Consider the following 18338-nt stretch of genomic DNA (forward strand, 5'->3'; position numbering starts at 1 on the left):
CTTATACCATAGTGTGACAATTTTATGTGGAGCAAGTCATGGTCAACTGTATCAAAAGCTTTACGTAAGTCAATGAACATAAGAACATAAGAAAGAAGGAACACTGCAGCAGGCCTGTTGGCCCATACTAGGCAGGTCCTTTACAATTCATCCCACTAACAAACATTTGACCAACCCAATTTTCAATGCCACCCAAGAAACAAGCTCCGATGTGCAAGTCCCTCTCAAATCCAACCCCTCCCACTCATGTACTTATCCAACCTAAATTTGAAACTACCCAAAGTCCTAGCCTCAATAACCCAACTAGATCCCCAGTGGGACTTCTTTTTACTCTATTGCAGTGTATATATGTTCTAGCATGTATATAATAGCATCATTAGTAATTTTATTAGGCCTGAAACCAAATGGGCAGGGGTTGAGAATGTTTTGGGAGATGAGGTAGGAGTAGATTCGTTTATGAATTAGTTTTTCGAAGATTTTTGAGAGAGGGTGTAAGTTGGATATTGGCCTATAGTTATTCAACTCTGTTTGGTCTCCTCCTTTATGGATCGGGGTGACCCTTGCTATTTTGAGAACTGTAGGGAAGGTAGAGGATTCAATGGATTTGTTAAAGAGTGTTGCAATGATTGGTGATAGCACTTGTGACACTTTTTTGTATATAAAGGGTGGTAATTTATTTAAATCTCCTGCCTTGTTTTTTAGTGTGTTGATAATAAGGGAGACTTCGTATGGGTTAGTCGGAGCTAGGAACAGTGTGCTCGGGTAGTTGCAGTGAGGTAGTAATTTGGTGGTCAGTGTGCGCAATATAAAAAAAATCCTGCAGCACACAGTGTGTAATGAGAAAAAAAACTTTGACCGTGTTTTTGGATTAAAACAGCAACTTTGCACTATATTTTCGTATGGTATTTATTGTTGTATTCTAGTTTTCCTGGTCTCATTGTATAGAATGGAAGACATATTACAGAAATTGAGATGATTTTGACTGGTTTTACAATGAAAAGTACCTTGAAATTGAGCTCAAAGTAGCAGAAATGTTCGATTTTTACCAAAGTTCAAAAGTAAACAAATCATGCAAAGCATCCAATACATGTCAACTGGTGAGTCTAATATTCTTTCACAAGTGCGCCGATATTATTTATACCATTTCTACACTAATGCAGTAGTCTGCATAACAGTAAATCTTCTATTTTTTGTGAGAATAAAAATTGAAAGTGGAAAGCAAAATAAATGTAAGAGGGGCCTGGGGATGTGACTAATGAACAGAGGAAATGTTACTTTAGTGCCAGGAATGTCTTTCTTGTTTATTCTGGACCCTATTTGGAAATTGGCATCTTTTGAAATTTGTGTGAAATTGGCAAAATTGCTAAATTCTGACCACTGTATTGGATAGTTGAAACCGGTAAATTGGTGGTTTCTTGTACTCATTCGATAGAAAAAATGGAGTTCTAGCGAAAAAGTTATGATTTGTTTCGACTAGTACATTGGAACTGGCCGAAAATAGGGCTCAAATTGGGCAAAATCGCCGATGCGTAAACATCGTCGAGACCGCTAACTTCGCGAGAGCATAATTCTGTAAGTTTTCCATCAAATTTCATACTTTTGGTGTCATTATGATCAGGAAAAGATTCTCTATCTTTTCATAAGAAAATTTTTTTTTTCTTTTTTTGAAATTTGGGGGACCCTGAGAACAAGTCTCTGAGAGGACCTGTGGACCCTGAAAGGGTTAAGGTTTAACAGCAGTTTTTTTGAAGTGCAGCTGAGAAACACACATCATAACATATACCTGAAAAATATTGGAGAAACTGATTCTAAACCTGCAGACAAACAACTTGCAAGAATATGAGGCATAGAATGTGCAAAATACAGTGGACCCCCGACATTCGATGACATCGACATTCGATAAATCCGACATTCAATGCATTTTAACGCAAAAATTTTGCCTCGACATTCGATGGAAAACCCGATATTCGATACGATTCGTACGAGACGTGTCCACGTGTGGCCTGAACTGCCCCGTGTGTGCCAGTGTTTACAAGCCAGCCAGTGTGCACACATCTAAGGATACATTTGGTACATTCCATATTATCCATATTATCACTGTTTTTGGTGCTTGTTTCTGCAAAATAAGTAACCATGGGCCCCAAGAAAGCTTCTAGTGCCACCCCTTCAAGAAAAAAGGTGCTAATGACTACTGAAATGAAGAAAGAGATAATTGCAAAGTACGAGAGTGGAGTGCGTGTGTCGGAGTGCATGATGATTTGGTAAAGAAATTGCCTGCAACTAGTGGTGATGTGAGTGAATTTAAGGCCAGCAAAGGTTGGTTTGAAAGATTTAAGAATCGTAGTGGCATACACAATGTGGTAAGGCATGGTGAGGCTGCCAGTTAAAGTCCTAATGGAAGGGGATTCCCCTTCTAAACACTAACACCATCCACACTCTCCCCTCCTCCCATCCCATCAATCATCACCAGATCTTCATTAAAGGTAAGTGTCAATTATTCTATTGTTATTAATCTATTGTTATTGTTGTTATTGTAATTATTCTATTGTAATTATTCTATTGTAATTATTCTAGTAGGTTGGTAGACAGCAACCACCCAGGGAAGTACTACCGTCCTGCCAGATGACTGTGAAACAAAAACCTGTAACTGTTTTGCATGATGGTAGGATTGCTGGTTTCTTTTTCTGTCTCATAAACACGCTAAGATAACAGGGATATCTTGCTACTCCTACTTACACTTTGGTCACACTTCACAGACACGCACATGCATATGTATATATACATACATCTAGGTTTTTCTCTTTTTTCTAAATAGCTCTTGTTCTTTTTTATTTCTTCTATTGTCCATGGGGAAGTGGAAAAGAATCTTTCCTCCGTAAGCCATGCGTGTCGTATGAGGCGACTAAAATGCCGGGAGCAATGGGCTAGTAACCCCTTCTCCTGTATACAATTACTAAAAAAGAGAAGAAGAAAAACTTTATAAAACTGGGTTGCTTAAATGTGCGTGGATGTAGTGCGGATGACAAGAAACAGATGATTGCTGATGTTATGAATGAAAAGAAGTTGGATGTCCTGGCCCTAAGCGAAACAAAGCTGAAGGGGGTAGGAGAGTTTCAGTGGGGGGAAATAAATGGGATTAAATCTGGAGTATCTGAGAGAGTTAGAGCAAAGGAAGGGGTAGCAGTAATGTTAAATGATCAGTTATGGAAGGAGAAAAGAGAATATGAATGTGTAAATTCAAGAATTATGTGGATTAAAGTAAAGGTTGGATGCGAGAAGTGGGTCATAATAAGCGTGTATGCACCTGGAGAAGAGAGGAATGCAGAGGAGAGAGAGAGATTTTGGGAGATGTTAAGTGAATGTATAGGAGCCTTTGAACCAAGTGAGAGAGTAATTGTGGTAGGGGACTTGAATGCTAAAGTAGGAGAAACTTTTAGAGAGGGTGTGGTAGGTAAGTTTGGGGTGCCAGGTGTAAATGATAATGGGAGCCCTTTGATTGAACTTTGTATAGAAAGGGGTTTAGTTATAGGTAATACATATTTTAAGAAAAAGAGGATAAATAAGTATACACGATATGATGTAGGGCGAAATGACAGTAGTTTGTTGGATTATGTATTGGTAGATAAAAGACTGTTGAGTAGACTTCAGGATGTACATGTTTATAGAGGGGCCACAGATATATCAGATCACTTTCTAGTTGTAGCTATACTGAGAGTAAAAGGTAGATGGGATACAAGGAGAATAGAAGCATCAGGGAAGAGAGAGGTGAAGGTTTATAAACTAAAAGAGAAGGCAGTTAGGGTAAGATATAAACAGCTATTGGAGGATAGATGGGCTAATGAGAGCATAGGCAATGGGGTCGAAGAGGTATGGGGTAGGTTTAAAAATGTAGTGTTAGAGTGTTCAGCAGAAGTTTGTGGTTACAGGAAAGTGGGTGCAGGAGGGAAGAGGAGCGATTGGTGGAATGATGATGTAAAGAGAGTAGTAAGGGAGAAAAAGTTAGCATATGAGAAGTTTTTACAAAGTAGAAGTGATGCAAGGAGGGAAGAGTATATGGAGAAAAAGAGAGAAGTTAAGAGAGTGGTGAAGCAATGTAAAAAGAGAGCAAATGAGAGAGTGGGTGAGATGTTATCAACAAATTTTGTTGAAAATAAGAAAAAGTTTTGGAGTGAGATTAACAAGTTAAGAAAGCCTAGAGAACAAATGGATTTGTCAGTTAAAAATAGGAGAGGAGAGTTATTAAATGGAGAGTTAGAGGTATTGGGAAGATGGAAGGAATATTTTGAGGAATTGTTAAATGTTGATGAAGATAGGGAAGCTGTGATTTCGTGTATAGGGCAAGGAGGAATAACATCTTGTAGGAGTGAGGAAGAGCCAGTTGTGAGTGTGGGGGAAGTTCGTGAGGCAGTAGGTAAAATGAAAAGGGGTAAGGCAGCCGGGATTGATGGGATAAAGATAGAAATGTTAAAAGCAGGTGGGGATATAGTTTTGGAGTGGTTGGTGCAATTATTTAATAAATGTATGGAAGAGGGTAAGGTACCTAGGGATTGGCAGAGAGCATGCATAGTTCCTTTGTATAAAGGCAAAGGGGATAAAAGAGAGTGCAAAAATTATAGGGGGATAAGTCTGTTGAGTGTACCTGGTAAAGTGTATGGTAGAGTTATAATTGAAAGAATTAAGAGTAAGACGGAGAATAGGATAGCAGATGAACAAGGAGGCTTTAGGAAAGGTAGGGGGTGTGTGGACCAGGTGTTTACAGTGAAACATATAAGTGAACAGTATTTAGATAAGGCTAAAGAGGTCTTTGTGGCATTTATGGATTTGGAAAAGGCGTATGACAGGGTGGATAGGGGGGCAATGTGGCAGATGTTGCAAGTGTATGGTGTAGGAGGTAGGTTACTGAAAGCAGTGAAGAGTTTTTACGAGGATAGTGAGGCTCAAGTTAGAGTATGTAGGAAAGAGGGAAATTTTTTCCCAGTAAAAGTAGGCCTTAGACAAGGATGTGTGATGTCACCGTGGTTGTTTAATATATTTATAGATGGGGTTGTAAGAGAAGTAAATGCGAGGGTCTTGGCAAGAGGCGTGGAGTTAAAAGATAAAGAATCACACACAAAGTGGGAGTTGTCACAGCTGCTCTTTGCTGATGACACTGTGCTCTTGGGAGATTCTGAAGAGAAGTTGCAGAGATTGGTGGATGAATTTGGTAGGGTGTGCAAAAGAAGAAAATTAAAGGTGAATACAGGAAAGAGTAAGGTTATGAGGATAACAAAAAGATTAGGTGATGAAAGATTGAATATCAGATTGGAGGGAGAGAGTATGGAGGAGGTGAACGTATTCAGATATTTGGGAGTGGACGTGTCAGCGGATGGGTCTATGAAAGATGAGGTGAATCATAGAATTGATGAGGGAAAAAGAGTGAGTGGTGCACTTAGGAGTCTGTGGAGACAAAGAACTTTGTCCTTGGAGGCAAAGAGGGGAATGTATGAGAGTATAGTTTTACCAACGCTCTTATATGGGTGTGAAGCGTGGGTGATGAATGTTGCAGCGAGGAGAAGGCTGGAGGCAGTGGAGATGTCATGTCTGAGGGCAATGTGTGGTGTGAATATAATGCAGAGAATTCGTAGTTTGGAAGTTAGGAGGAGGTGCGGGATTACCAAAACTGTTGTCCAGAGGGCTGAGGAAGGGTTGTTGAGGTGGTTCGGACATGTAGAGAGAATGGAGCGAAACAGAATGACTTCAAGAGTGTATCAGTCTGTAGTGGAAGGAAGGCGGGGTAGGGGTCGGCCTAGGAAGGGTTGGAGGGAGGGGGTAAAGGAGGTTTTGTGTGCGAGGGGCTTGGACTTCCAGCAGGCATGCGTGAGCGTGTTTGATAGGAGTGAATGGAGACAAATGGTTTTTAATACTTGACGTGCTGTTGGAGTGTGAGCAAAGTAACATTTATGAAGGGATTCAGGGAAACCGGCAGGCCGGACTTGAGTCCTGGAGATGGGAAGTACAGTGCCTGCACTCTGAAGGAGGGGTGTTAATGTTGCAGTTTAAAAACTGTAGTGTAAAGCACCCTTCTGGCAAGACAGTGATGGAGTGAATGATGGTGAAAGTTTTTCTTTTTCGGGCCACCCTGCCTTGGTGGGAATCGGCCGGTGTGATAATAAAAAAAAAAATTTCATGTGGTAAAAAATTTTTTTTCACACTTTTGGGTGTCTTGCACAGATTGATTTGATTTCCATTATTTCTTATGGGGAAAATTAATTCGACTTTCGATATTTTCGACATTCGATGAGCTCTCAGGAACGGATTAATATCAAATGTCGGGGGTCCACTGTAGTCTAAGTGGAAAGTTAGGATGTAATAAGTACAGCCTCTGCTCACTTAGCAATGTATTCATTTAGTTATGAAGAGGATATGGTAAACAAATACCATTCTCCTATCCTTGTCTTGGGGGCTTCTATTAGAGAAAACAGAGTATAGCACAGGGCTAACTATGATATACACTCGTACTCCACCATAAACATGAAACAAAAAAGTTATTTTCTCTCTACAGATTATCACACATAGCAGCATATGTGTAGAGAACCTAGGATAACCCCAAAAAAGTCAATGTGGCTTATTTTTAGTACCTGGCTTGGATTAGCCATATATGATTTTTGGTAAATATTCGATTCCCAGCCAGGGTAGAAACATTAGGCGTGTTTCTTTACACCTGTTGTCTATGTTTACCCATCAGTAAATGGGTACCTGGGTGTTAGTCGACTAGTGTGGGTGTTATCCTGGGACACTGACCTAATTTTCTTGAAATACTCAGCATAACAAGTGCCTTTCTATACAGAAGTATGTCACTGATGTCAGCTAGGCCTGTATACCTTGTACATGTACGTGTAGTAAATAAAGATACATGCATTATTATTATTATTACACTATTATTATTATTTTCTCAGTTGTTTGTTGGGTTATCTTATTCAAACTTGGGCAATGTACAATGGAAAGATACTTCTTCACGTACACCAAAAATGAAAGAAATCAGACCATAAATAGCGGAGTTCACTTCTCAGCCATTAGCGGCCGCTTAGTGGTATATTTTTGTATGGTTGTTATGGTTATATTCTCATTTTTTCGGTCTCATTTGATAGAATGAAAGATATATTACAGAAATAGATATGATTTTGATTGCTTTCATGACGAAAAGTACCTTGAAATTGCGCTCACAGTAGCGAAAATGTTCTATTCTTTAGCAAAGCTCAAGAGTAAACAAATGACGTCACCGTCCAATACCTGTCCGCCTGCCAGTCTAAATTCCAGTACGGAGTCAAGAATGGATTGACATTATTTATAAAATTATTACAATAATGCAGTAGTCTGCATAACAGTAAATCTTTTATTTTTTTTTTTGTGAATAAAAATTCCAAATGGTAAGCAAGAGTAATATAAGAGTGGCCTGTAGCCGTGACTAATGAACAGAGAAAATGTTATTTTAGTACCAGGAATGTCTGCATTGTTTATTCTGGACCCTATTTTGAAATTGGCATCTGTTGAAATTTGTGTGAAATCGGCCAAATTGTCAATTTCTGACCACTTTATTGGGTAGTTGAAATAAGTGAATGGGAAGCTTCTTGTACTCAGTTGACAGACTAGAAGTAAATAAGTTTATTCAGGTATACACAAATACAGTTACATAGATTATCATACATAGCAGTGTATGTATAGAGAACCTAGTATAACCCAGAAAAGTCAGACAAAGTGACTTATTTCCAGTACCTGGCTTGGGCTTGCCATATATGATTTTTGGTAAATATTTTTTTTTCTCGATTGTTTGTTGGGCTATCTCATTGAAACTTGGGCAATGTATGATGGAAAGATGCTTCTTAACGTACAACAAAAATAAAAATGACGGACGATAAATAAGGGAGTTCACTTCTCACCCATTAGCCGCCTCTTTGCAGTATATTTTCATATGGTTTTTATGGTTGTATTCTCATTTTTTGGACTCATTTGATATAATGGAAGATATGTTACAGAAAAAGACATGATTTTGATTGCTTTCATGACGAAAAGTACCTTGAAATTGAGCTCAAAGTAGCGGGTTTGTTCGATTTGTGCTGATGTTCAATGAACTCTGTAAGTCAAGTTGGTTAATTTTATTAAGTGTATTCTAACTTAACCACTCTGTAATTCGGCAAACTCAGTAATCCGGCACACTACAGGTCCCAATGATGCCGGATTTGTGATGGAGGACCTGTATAATAATACTGTAATAATAATGAGTGAGCTTCAGTTCTTTAAATTAATAATAATAATAATGATGATAATTATAATAATTATATGTAATAATAATAATAATAATACATACATACATACATACATAATACGTAATAATAGTTCAGAATGCTGCTACTAGATGGCACAGCCAATAGCAAAACCTCCAGTAAGGAGTCCACATGTTTACATAGTTGTGAGAGCAGTTCTCTAGTGCTTGCTTGCATTTTTTACAATCATTTGGCCAAATTTCTTTTTTTCTAACCATAGGTCCTAAGAAAACAAGTGCAAAGGACAGTGCTGATAAGAAAAAGAGGATTTCCATGGAATTAAAGTAAACTGTATCAGTTAAGTTCAGTGATTAAACAAAACAAATTGTATCAGTTAATTTCAGTGATAAAGTGCAGCATTAAGAGTGTAGCAAGTTAGTTAACCGATTAAGTGATAGAAAAGGACAAAATTCGGACGCTGCCGCTGCCATCATCACTCATCTTATTATGGCCTATTTTATTCATTCTAGAGTATATATCATGTTTCTCTGTTAATTACAGTGGACCCCCAGTTAATGCCTGGATCGGATAACGCCAAAATCGGATAACGCCAAAATCGGATAACGCCTCGCTTTGGCATAAAAAATTGGCTCGGTTAACAACTAAAAACTCAGTTAGGAGCTTTCGTCCTGAACGTGTCCGCTGGGCGCCGTGAGCAGGCTTGGCCAGTTACCCAGTCTACCAGCCAGTGTGGCATTGTCGATTCTATGTGTACCTGCGATATATTTTGTAGTATTCCACTGCTTTTAGTGCTTGTAACTGCTAAATAAGCCAGCATGGGCCCCAAGAAAGCTTCTAGTGCCAACGCTGTGGTAAAAAGGGTGAGGTGTACCATGAAACTGAAAAAGGAGATCATAGAAAAGTACGAAAGTGGAGTGGGTATCTCGGAGTTGGAAAAGTTATACAACAAACCCCATTCAACCATCACTACTATATTGCACAATAAAAAGGGAATCAAGGAAGCTGTTGTTGCAAAAGGTGCAAGTGTGATTACAAAACAGAGATCGTAAATACTTGAAGATGTGGAGAGACTGTTATCGGTGTGGATAAACAAGTAATAATTATCAGGGGATAGTGTTTCACAGTCAATCATATGTGAAAAGGCAAGGCAGTTGCATGAGAATCTCATTAAGAAAATGCCTCCAAATAGTGCCGCGGAAGCACTGACACCCAGAATGGCCTCCAAGTAGATGGACTAATTGCCAAGGCGGAAAACAGTCAGAGAGGGGTAACTGAATTGGAACTCATCAAAATCTTTAACAACTTCAACTATAACAATAGTTTATTCAACTTTGTTGATCCACTCGCCAGAAAACTTGTAGAATGTTTGGGAATCAATGTAACATGACCTGACTTTTGTCTCACTTGTCATTTCACTGCAACTCACTACAGTATAAATAAATATCTGCTTACTACAGATTTATCTGTTTGAAGTTTGATAATACCCATTGTGCGAGCAAAACGTCATCAAAGAAATCTGCATATACTGTAATTGCATTTATCTCTTTTTAACATCGTGTTGGTATTTTATCCCATTACACACAAAGCCTCATCAAGAAATCATGTCACAAAAGCAAAATGATACCCAGGTCCACCTCAACAGAAGACAAATTAGATAAAGCATAATTTATAACAAATGATTTCTGCCTTGATAAAATATGCAGTACATTTGAACAAACATGGCTTTCACAATACACCGAACATGTCAAGCTGCCAGAGAAGTTAGAATAAATACTGTAATTAAAACATTTATAGAGGAATTACTAGTAATCCCTAATATGGAGAAGAAACCTTGTAAGTTTCAGTTTCGTTACAGGACGGATCAAAACATCATCTAAAGCTTTCTCTCTCAAACCAAGGGTTAGTTTTGAACTGTTCCATCCATGATATTATGACTTATTCTTCATAAATAAAAGAGTATAAGCGAGGCACATTTGTGCCATATTTAAATACATAATACAAATTCATTCTGAATTTTCAGCCTAAATTTACATGCAAGTACTAGTATTAAAGAGTTTGAAAGATCTAAAAATAATTTGACCAAAACGCTTCACATAGCAAGGGGGTTTTTCTTAGCAAGATGATGTAATCTCATAAATGTAAGAAATCTGTGACCAAATAAACAGCAAACCCATCCATTGTAAGTTCCATGTATATTCTAAAGAAATAAAAATCTTAAATCAAATTTCTAATGATTTTTTCATGTTACCTAAAAAAAAAAAATACTATTCTCACCTGGGTATGCCAGCTTGAAACCAAGCAGCCGTCTTAAGATGTGGTTCCTCTGGAGGAGTGAGGGAATCTGATCGCTCAGGGAGAGGTGGAGGTGATGCTGAACGAGTACTTGAAGTAGATACATCAAGGCCTACTATGCCTGATGAGGCACTTGAGCTAACAGAAATCTGAGATATGCGCTTCAGCTTCACATCATCCGAGAGTCGGCTGTGGAAAAAGAAACCAATGTACTTTTATCTTATTTTACTACCCATAACAATGAATCTCTGGCAGTTCTCTGCATGTGAGTTTTCAGTGTAGCAGGCTTAACTCATTCATCCCTGCAGCTTCTTCTTCACTCTCAACAACTGTGAATAAACAAGGAGGAACTAATCTTGTAAATAACATTCCAGAGGCTCAAACCAATATCAGTACTATTTGACAGGCATGAATCTTAACTCCTACTACTTGGCTCCTACCACCTATGCAGAAGTAACTTAAGTAATAAAATTGCATACATGTATATGTACATGTGTGTGTGCTCACCTAGTTGTGGTTGCAGGGGTCGAGTCTCAGCTCTTGGCCCCGCCTCTCCACTGGCCGCTACTTAGCCACTCTACCTGCTCCATGAGCTTTATCATACCTCTCCTTAAAGCTAAGTAAATATCCTGCCTCCACTACATCACTTTCAAGACTATTCCACTTCCTGACAACTCTGACTGAAGAAATACTTCCTGACATCTGCGTGGTTCATCTGAGCCTTCAACTTCCAACTCTGACCTGTTGTTGCGGTGTCCCATCTCTGAAACATCCTGTCCCTATCCACCTTATCAAATCCTCAGTATTTTATACATTGTTACCATGTCCCCCCTATCCTCCAGTGTTGTCATTTCGATTTCCCTTAACCTCTCCTCATAAGACATACCCCTTAGCTCTGGGACTGGTCTTGTTGCAAACCTTTGCACTTTCTCTAATTTCTTGATGTGCTTAACCAGGTGTGGGTTCCATACTGTTGCTGTATACCCCAATATGGGCCTAACATACACGATGTACAGTCTTGAACGATTCTTTACTCAGGTGTCGAAACACTATTCTTAGGTTTGCTAGGCGTTCATATGCTGAAGCAGTTATTTGGTTGATGTGCATCTCAGGAGATGTGCTTGGTATTATACTCACCCTAAGATCCTCTTCCTTGATAAATTAGACACATATGCAACACTTGGGTATCTTTAATGAGGAAACGTGTTGCCACACAATGGCTTTATCGGTCCATACAAAGAAGCATTTCCTGTGTGGCGAAACGTTTCCTCATTAAAGATACCCAAGTGTTGCGCATGTGTCTAATTTATCAACCTGTCGGTTCTCTGAACCATTCATCTACATCCTTCTCCTTGAGTGAGGTTTACAGTCTTTGGCCCCCAAACCTGTACTGTCTGTGGTTTTCTTTGACCTTCCCCAATCTTCATGACCTTGCACTTGGTGGGGTCAAACTCCAGGAGCCAGTTGTTGGACCAGGCTTGCAGCCTGTCTAGATCCCTTTGTAGTCCAACTTGATCCTCGTCCATTTGAATTTTCTGCATTATCTCCACATCGTCTGCAAACAGGGACACCTGAATCTATCACTTCCATCATTCACATAAACCAGAAATAGCGCTGGCCCTAGGACTGACCATTGTGGAACCTTACTCGCCACAGTGCCAACTCTGACACCTCGTCACGCATCATCACTCATTGTTTCCTTCCTGTCAGGCATTCTCTGATCCACTGCAGTGCCTTTCCTGTTATTCCCACCTGCTCCTCTAGCTTCTACTCTAATCTCTTTTGAGGAACTGTGTCGAAAGCCTTCTTACAGTCCAAGAAAATGCAGTTTGCTCAGCCCTCACTCTCCTGCTTTATTTCTATCACCTTGTCATAAAACTCCAGTAGGTTTGAGACACAGGATTTCCCCTCCTTGAAACCGTGCTGGTTATCGTGTATAAGCTCATTCCTCTCTAGGTGCACCACCAGTCTTTTTTTGATAAGCCTTTCAATGATTTTGCATACATGTCAGTGACACTGGTCTGTAGTTTAATGCTACACGTCTGTCTCCTTTCTTCAAGACTGGAACTACATTTGCTGTCTTCCACACTTCAAGCAGTTGCCCTGTTTCAATAAATGTGCTGAAGATTGTTGCTAGTGGCAAACATAGCTCCCTCTCTCAGGACCCACGGAGAAATGTCTGGTCCCACCACCTTTGAGGTATCTAGCTCACTTAGCAGCTTCTTAACCATCTCCTTGATTGAGTGTAGTGTGTCCAGCACTTGTTGGTGTACCTTTCCATCCCAGAAGTGTACACCAACAAATGGGCCAGCCAACCGGGCCAGCCTTGGGAAACAAGGTTCACCCTTTTTGCTGCTTCCCCATTTTCTTTGTATGCAGTGGAATTTTCCCTACTAATAGATGCCAGACATCTTTCAGATCACAATATTAAAGTCTTTTATAGTATTGATAAGATATGAAGTTTGATGCCATGTTGGTGATAGTTGTCATATCTCTAATGTGGTTGCTAGGTCATTACTAAATATTTAATGTTGATGGGGTTCTATATGCTTCTACTGCTACTGTTTTAACAACTTGCCTTCATCTTCTGGCACTTGGCACTGATCTGCTGGATGCCATCTCATTCTTGTTAGAGTTGTTCCCCTGAATGTATTTACCTGTACTTCCTAATCATTTCTGCAACACTGCAAACTCCTGATGTGTTGATTGCAACACAAAAGGCCCGTGGTTGTTTTGCACACACACACACACACACACACACACACACACACATACACACACACACACACACACACACACACACACACACACACACACACACACACACACACACACACACACACAGAAGACAGACATGAACCATTAAACTGCATACCAGTGTCACTAACATGTATAGTATGCAAAGTCATGGAGAAGATTATCAGGAAAAGAGGAACAAGTTTATCAACGACAGCCAGCACCGGTTCAGGGACGGGAAATCCTGTGTCACAAACCTATTGGAGTTCTATGAAAGGGTGACAGCAGTAAGACAAGAGAAAGAGGGGTGGGTAGACTGCATTTTCTTGGACTGTAAAAAAGCATTTGACACAGTTCCACACAAGAGATTAGTGCAAAAGCCGGAGGACCAGGCAGGGATAACAGGGAAGGCACTATAATGGATTAGGGAATACCTCTCAGGAAGACAACAGTGAGTCATGGTGCGTGGCGAGGTGTCAGAGTGGGCACCTTCAACAAGCGGGGTTTCACAAGGGTCAGTCTTAGGACTGGTGCTGTTTCTGGTATTTGTGAATGACACGACGGAAGGAATAGACTCAGAAGTGTCCCTGTTTGCAGATGATGCAAAGTTGATGAGAAGTATTCAATCAGACGAGGGCCAGGCAGAACTACAAAGGGATCTGGACAGGCTGCAGGCGTGGTCCAACAACTGGCTCCTGGAGTTCAACCCCACCAAATGTAAAGTCATGAAGATTGGGGAAGGGCAAAGAAGACCGCAGACGGAATACAGTCGAGGGGGCAAAAGACTACAAACCTCACTCAAGGAAAATGATCTTGGCGTGAGTATATCACTGAGCACATCAACCAAATAACTGCTGCAGCATATGGGCGCCTAGCAAACCTAAGAACAGCATTCCAACATCTTAAGGAATCGTTCAGGACCCTGTACACTGTGTACATTAGGCCCATATTGGAGTATGCAGCACCAGTTTGGAACCCACACCTAGCCAAGCATGTAAGCACGCTAGAAAAAGTGCAAAGGTTTGCAACAAGACTAGTCCCGGAGCTAAGGGGTATGTCCTACGAGGAGAGGTTAAGGGAAATTGACTTGACAACACTGGAAGACAGGAGAGATAGGGATGATATATTAACGACATATAAAATACTCAGAGGAATCGACAAGGCGGTCAGAGACAGGATGTTCCAGAGATGGGACACAGCAACAAGGGGGTTACAGTTGGAAGTTGAAGACTCAGATGAATCATAGGGATGTTAGGAAGTATTTTTTTCAGTCACAGAGTTGTCAGGAAGTGGAATAGTCTGGGAAGTGATGTAGTGGAGGCAGGATCCATACACAGCTTTAAGAAGAGGTGTGATAAAGTGCATGGAGGAGGAAGAGTGACCTAGTAGTGGCCAGTGAAGAGGCGAGGCCAGGAGTTGTGACTCGACCCCTGCAACCACAACTAGCTGAGCATAATATATATATATATATATATATATATATATATATATATATATATATATATATATATATATATATATATATATGTGTGTGTGTGTGTGTGTGTGTGTGTGTGTGTGTGTGTGTGTGTACTCACCTAGTTGTACTCACCTAGTTGAGGTTGCAGGGGTCGAGTCCAAGCTCCTGGCCCCGCCTCTTCACTGGTCGCTACTAGGTCACTCTCCCTGAACCATGAGCTTTATCGTACCTCTGCTTAAAGCTATGTATGGATCCTGCCTCCACTACATCGCTTCCCAAACTATTCCACTTCCTGACTACTCTGTGGCTGAAGAAATACTTCCTAACATCCCTTTGATTCATCTGTGTCTTCAGTTTCCAACTGTGTCCCCGTGTTGCTGTGTCCAGTCTCTGGAACATCCTGTCTTTGTCCACCTTGTCAATTCCTCTCAGTATTTTGTAAGTCGTTATCATGTCCCCCCTATCTCTCCTGTCCTCCAGTGTCGTCAGGTTGATTTCCCTTAACCTTTCCTCATAGGACATACCTCTTAACTCTGGGACTAGTCTTGTTGCAAACCTTTGCACTTTCTCTAGTTTCTTTACGTGCTTGGCTAGGTGTGGGTTCCAAACTGGTGCCGCATACTCCAATATGGGCCTAACGTACACGGTGTACAGGGTCCTGAACGATTCCTTATTAAGATGTCATAGCTCCTGGCCCCGCATCTTCACTGGCCGCTACTCGGTCACTCAATCCACTCTGTGAGCTTATCATACCTCTCCTTAAAGCTATATAAAGATCCTACCCCCACTACATCACTTCCCAGACTGTTACACTTCCTGAGAACTCTGTGACTGAAGAAATACTTACTTCCTGACATCCCTGTGGTTCATCTGAGCCTTCAACTTCCAACTGTGACCCCTTGTTGCTGTGTCCCATCTCTGGAACATCCTGTCTCTGTCCACCTTGTCTATTCCTCTCAGTATTTTATGTTATCATATCCCCCCTATCTCTCCCGTTTTCCAGTGTAGTCAGGTTGATTTCCCTTAACCTCTCCTCATAGGACATACCTTAGCTCAGGGACTAGTGTTGTTGCAAACATATGCATTTTCTCTAGTTTCCTTACATGTTTGGTTTGGTGAGGGTTCTAAACTGGAGCTGCATACTACAAAATAGGCCTAATGTACAGGTTCCTGAATGACTCCTGATTAAGATGTTGGAATGCTGTTCTCAGGTTTGCCAGGCGCCCGCATGCTGCGGCAGTTACTTGGTTGATGTGCGCCTCAGGAGATGTGCCTGGTGTTATACTTTTCCTTGAATGAGGTTTGTAGTTTCTGGCCCCCTAGACTGTACTCCGTCTGTGGTCATCTTTGCCCTTCCCCAATTTTCATGACTTTGCACTTGGTGGGGTTGAACTCCAGGAGCGAGTTGCGGGACCAGTCCTGCAGCCTGTCCAGATCCCTCTGTAGTTCTGCCTGGTCCTCGTTCAATTGAATTTTTCTCATAAACTTCGCATCATTTGCAAGCAGGGACACTTCGGAGTTTATTCCTTCCGTCATGTCATTCATACATGCAATCAACAGTACCGTCCTAGGACTGATCCCTGTAGCACCCCACTCGTTACAGGCGCCCACTCTGACACCTCACCACGTACCATGACTTGCTGTTGTATTCCTGACAGGTATTCCCTGATCCACTGTAGTGCCTTCCCTGTTGTCCCTGCCGGGTCCTACAGCTTCTGCACTAATCTCTTGTGTGGAACTGTGTCAAACGCCTTCTTGCAGTCCAAGAAAACGCAATCTACCCACCCCTCTCTCTCATCTTACTGCCATAGAAATCCAGTAGGTTTGTGATGCAGGATTTCCTATTCCTGATACCTTGCTGGCTGTCGTTGATAAGCCCATTCCTTTCTAGGTGCTCCACCACTCTTCTGATAATCTTCTCTATGACCTTGCATATTATGTCAGTGACACTGGTCTGTAATTTAATACTTCGTGTTTGTCTCCTTTTCTAAAAATTGGGACTACATATTCTGTCTTCCATACTTCAGGTAATCACCCTGTTTAGATGTGTTGAAGATTGTTGTTAGTGGTACACATAGTGTCTTTGCTCCCTTTCTCAGGATCCATAGAAAGATGTTTGTGTGTGTGTGTGTGTGTGTGTGTGTGTGTGTGTGTGTGTGTGTGTGTGTGTGTGTGTGTGTGTGTGTGTGTGTGTGTCGTAACACTGGTCAATTAGCAAGAACTCATTTTAAAGTAAGTCCTAAAATTTTCTCTTATACATTTGAAGATATATTTTTTTTTCATTTATCTTAATGTAAAAGTTAATTTTGTACCAAGAGAACATTAGAAAACTTACCTAACCTTATTATAACAAGCACAATTTAATTTACCTTAATCCAACTACATATATTTTAAAGTTTATAATAAACAAACACAATGAAATATATTTTTCTCGTTAGGTTCAAAATGATTTTTTGCGAAATTAATGAATACACAAATTTTCGGTTGCCTTATTCAGTAAGAATAGGGGTGTTATATAAGCCAAAATCGCAAGTTTTATCTATTGGGCACGAATATATATATATATATATATATATATATATATATATATATATATATATATATATATATATATATATATATATATATATTTATATAAAACATGCCTTTTAACTTAGTTCTATCAATATTTGTAGAAGAAATTGTATCCTCTACGTCTTTTATTGAAATGAAATGTAACCTCGGTACTCGAACGCTCTGTGCTTTGTTAGGTAAAAAAATCACTCGGTAGTCAACCGTCTGTTCAGCACTCGACCAAACAAACACGATCTGCCAGAACATGTGCATCAGTCTCCCCGCAGCTCAGCTGTTGCTCAGTCCAAAACTCTGCTGAAATTCACTGAAAACTATTTCCTGTTCGTCTGCATTTTAGTTTTTGTTTTTTTTATTTGTATAAATAGGTCACCATGGGGCCTAAGAAGATTATTGATAACAGCCACCAAAAAGAAAATTGGTTAGTGTGTTTGCCTTGAAGTAAACACCACCTCCGCCTCTCCATATGTGCCTTTTATTATTAATTTCGGTGTCTTTATTGTGCTTCTAGTTATCTATCATGTTTCTGATATCAAGTTGGAATAAATGTGATAGATAACCTTTATTACTAATATTAGCGTAATTACACAACATTGTATTCCGGCCACCGCTAGTATCCGGCTATCACGACAACTCTTCAGATACTGAATGCTCCTTCTGCTGGCCCCTCCCTCTCTCCTATTGCTCCTCCCACTTCAGGCTCCTCTTATATTACGCTTGCTTTCCATTTTGAATTTTTATTCACACAAAAAATAGAAGATTTATTATTATGCAGACTACTGCATTATTGATTTCTTTTTTATAAATAATATCAGCGCATTTGTGAAAGCAATTATACCCACCAGTTGACGTGTATTGGACACGTGATGTGATTTGTTTACTCCTGAGCATTAGCAAAAATCGAACATTTCCGCTATTTTGAGCTCAATTTCAAGGTACTTTTAGTCTTTAAACCACTCAAAATCATCTCTGTTCTGTAATATATCTTTCATTCTATCAAACGAGATCAAGCAAACGAG

At 40.1% G+C, this 18338-nt stretch overlaps 1 protein-coding gene across 3 annotated transcripts in view; it reads right to left on the minus strand.

Moving 5' to 3' along the window:
• LOC128690000 (EGFR adapter protein) overlaps positions 1 to 18338 on the minus strand; it is a 446918-nt gene that overhangs the window by 20582 nt on the left and 407998 nt on the right. For all 3 annotated transcript variants that reach the window (XM_053778475.2, XM_053778477.2, XM_053778478.2), the window contains exon 5: positions 10536 to 10742. In XM_053778475.2, the coding sequence (XP_053634450.1) occupies positions 10536 to 10742 (207 nt within the window). The remainder of the gene's footprint in view (positions 1 to 10535; positions 10743 to 18338) is intronic.

This window comes from Cherax quadricarinatus, chromosome 25 (genome assembly GCF_038502225.1).
Source record: "Cherax quadricarinatus isolate ZL_2023a chromosome 25, ASM3850222v1, whole genome shotgun sequence".
NCBI lineage: Eukaryota > Metazoa > Arthropoda > Malacostraca > Decapoda > Parastacidae > Cherax > Cherax quadricarinatus.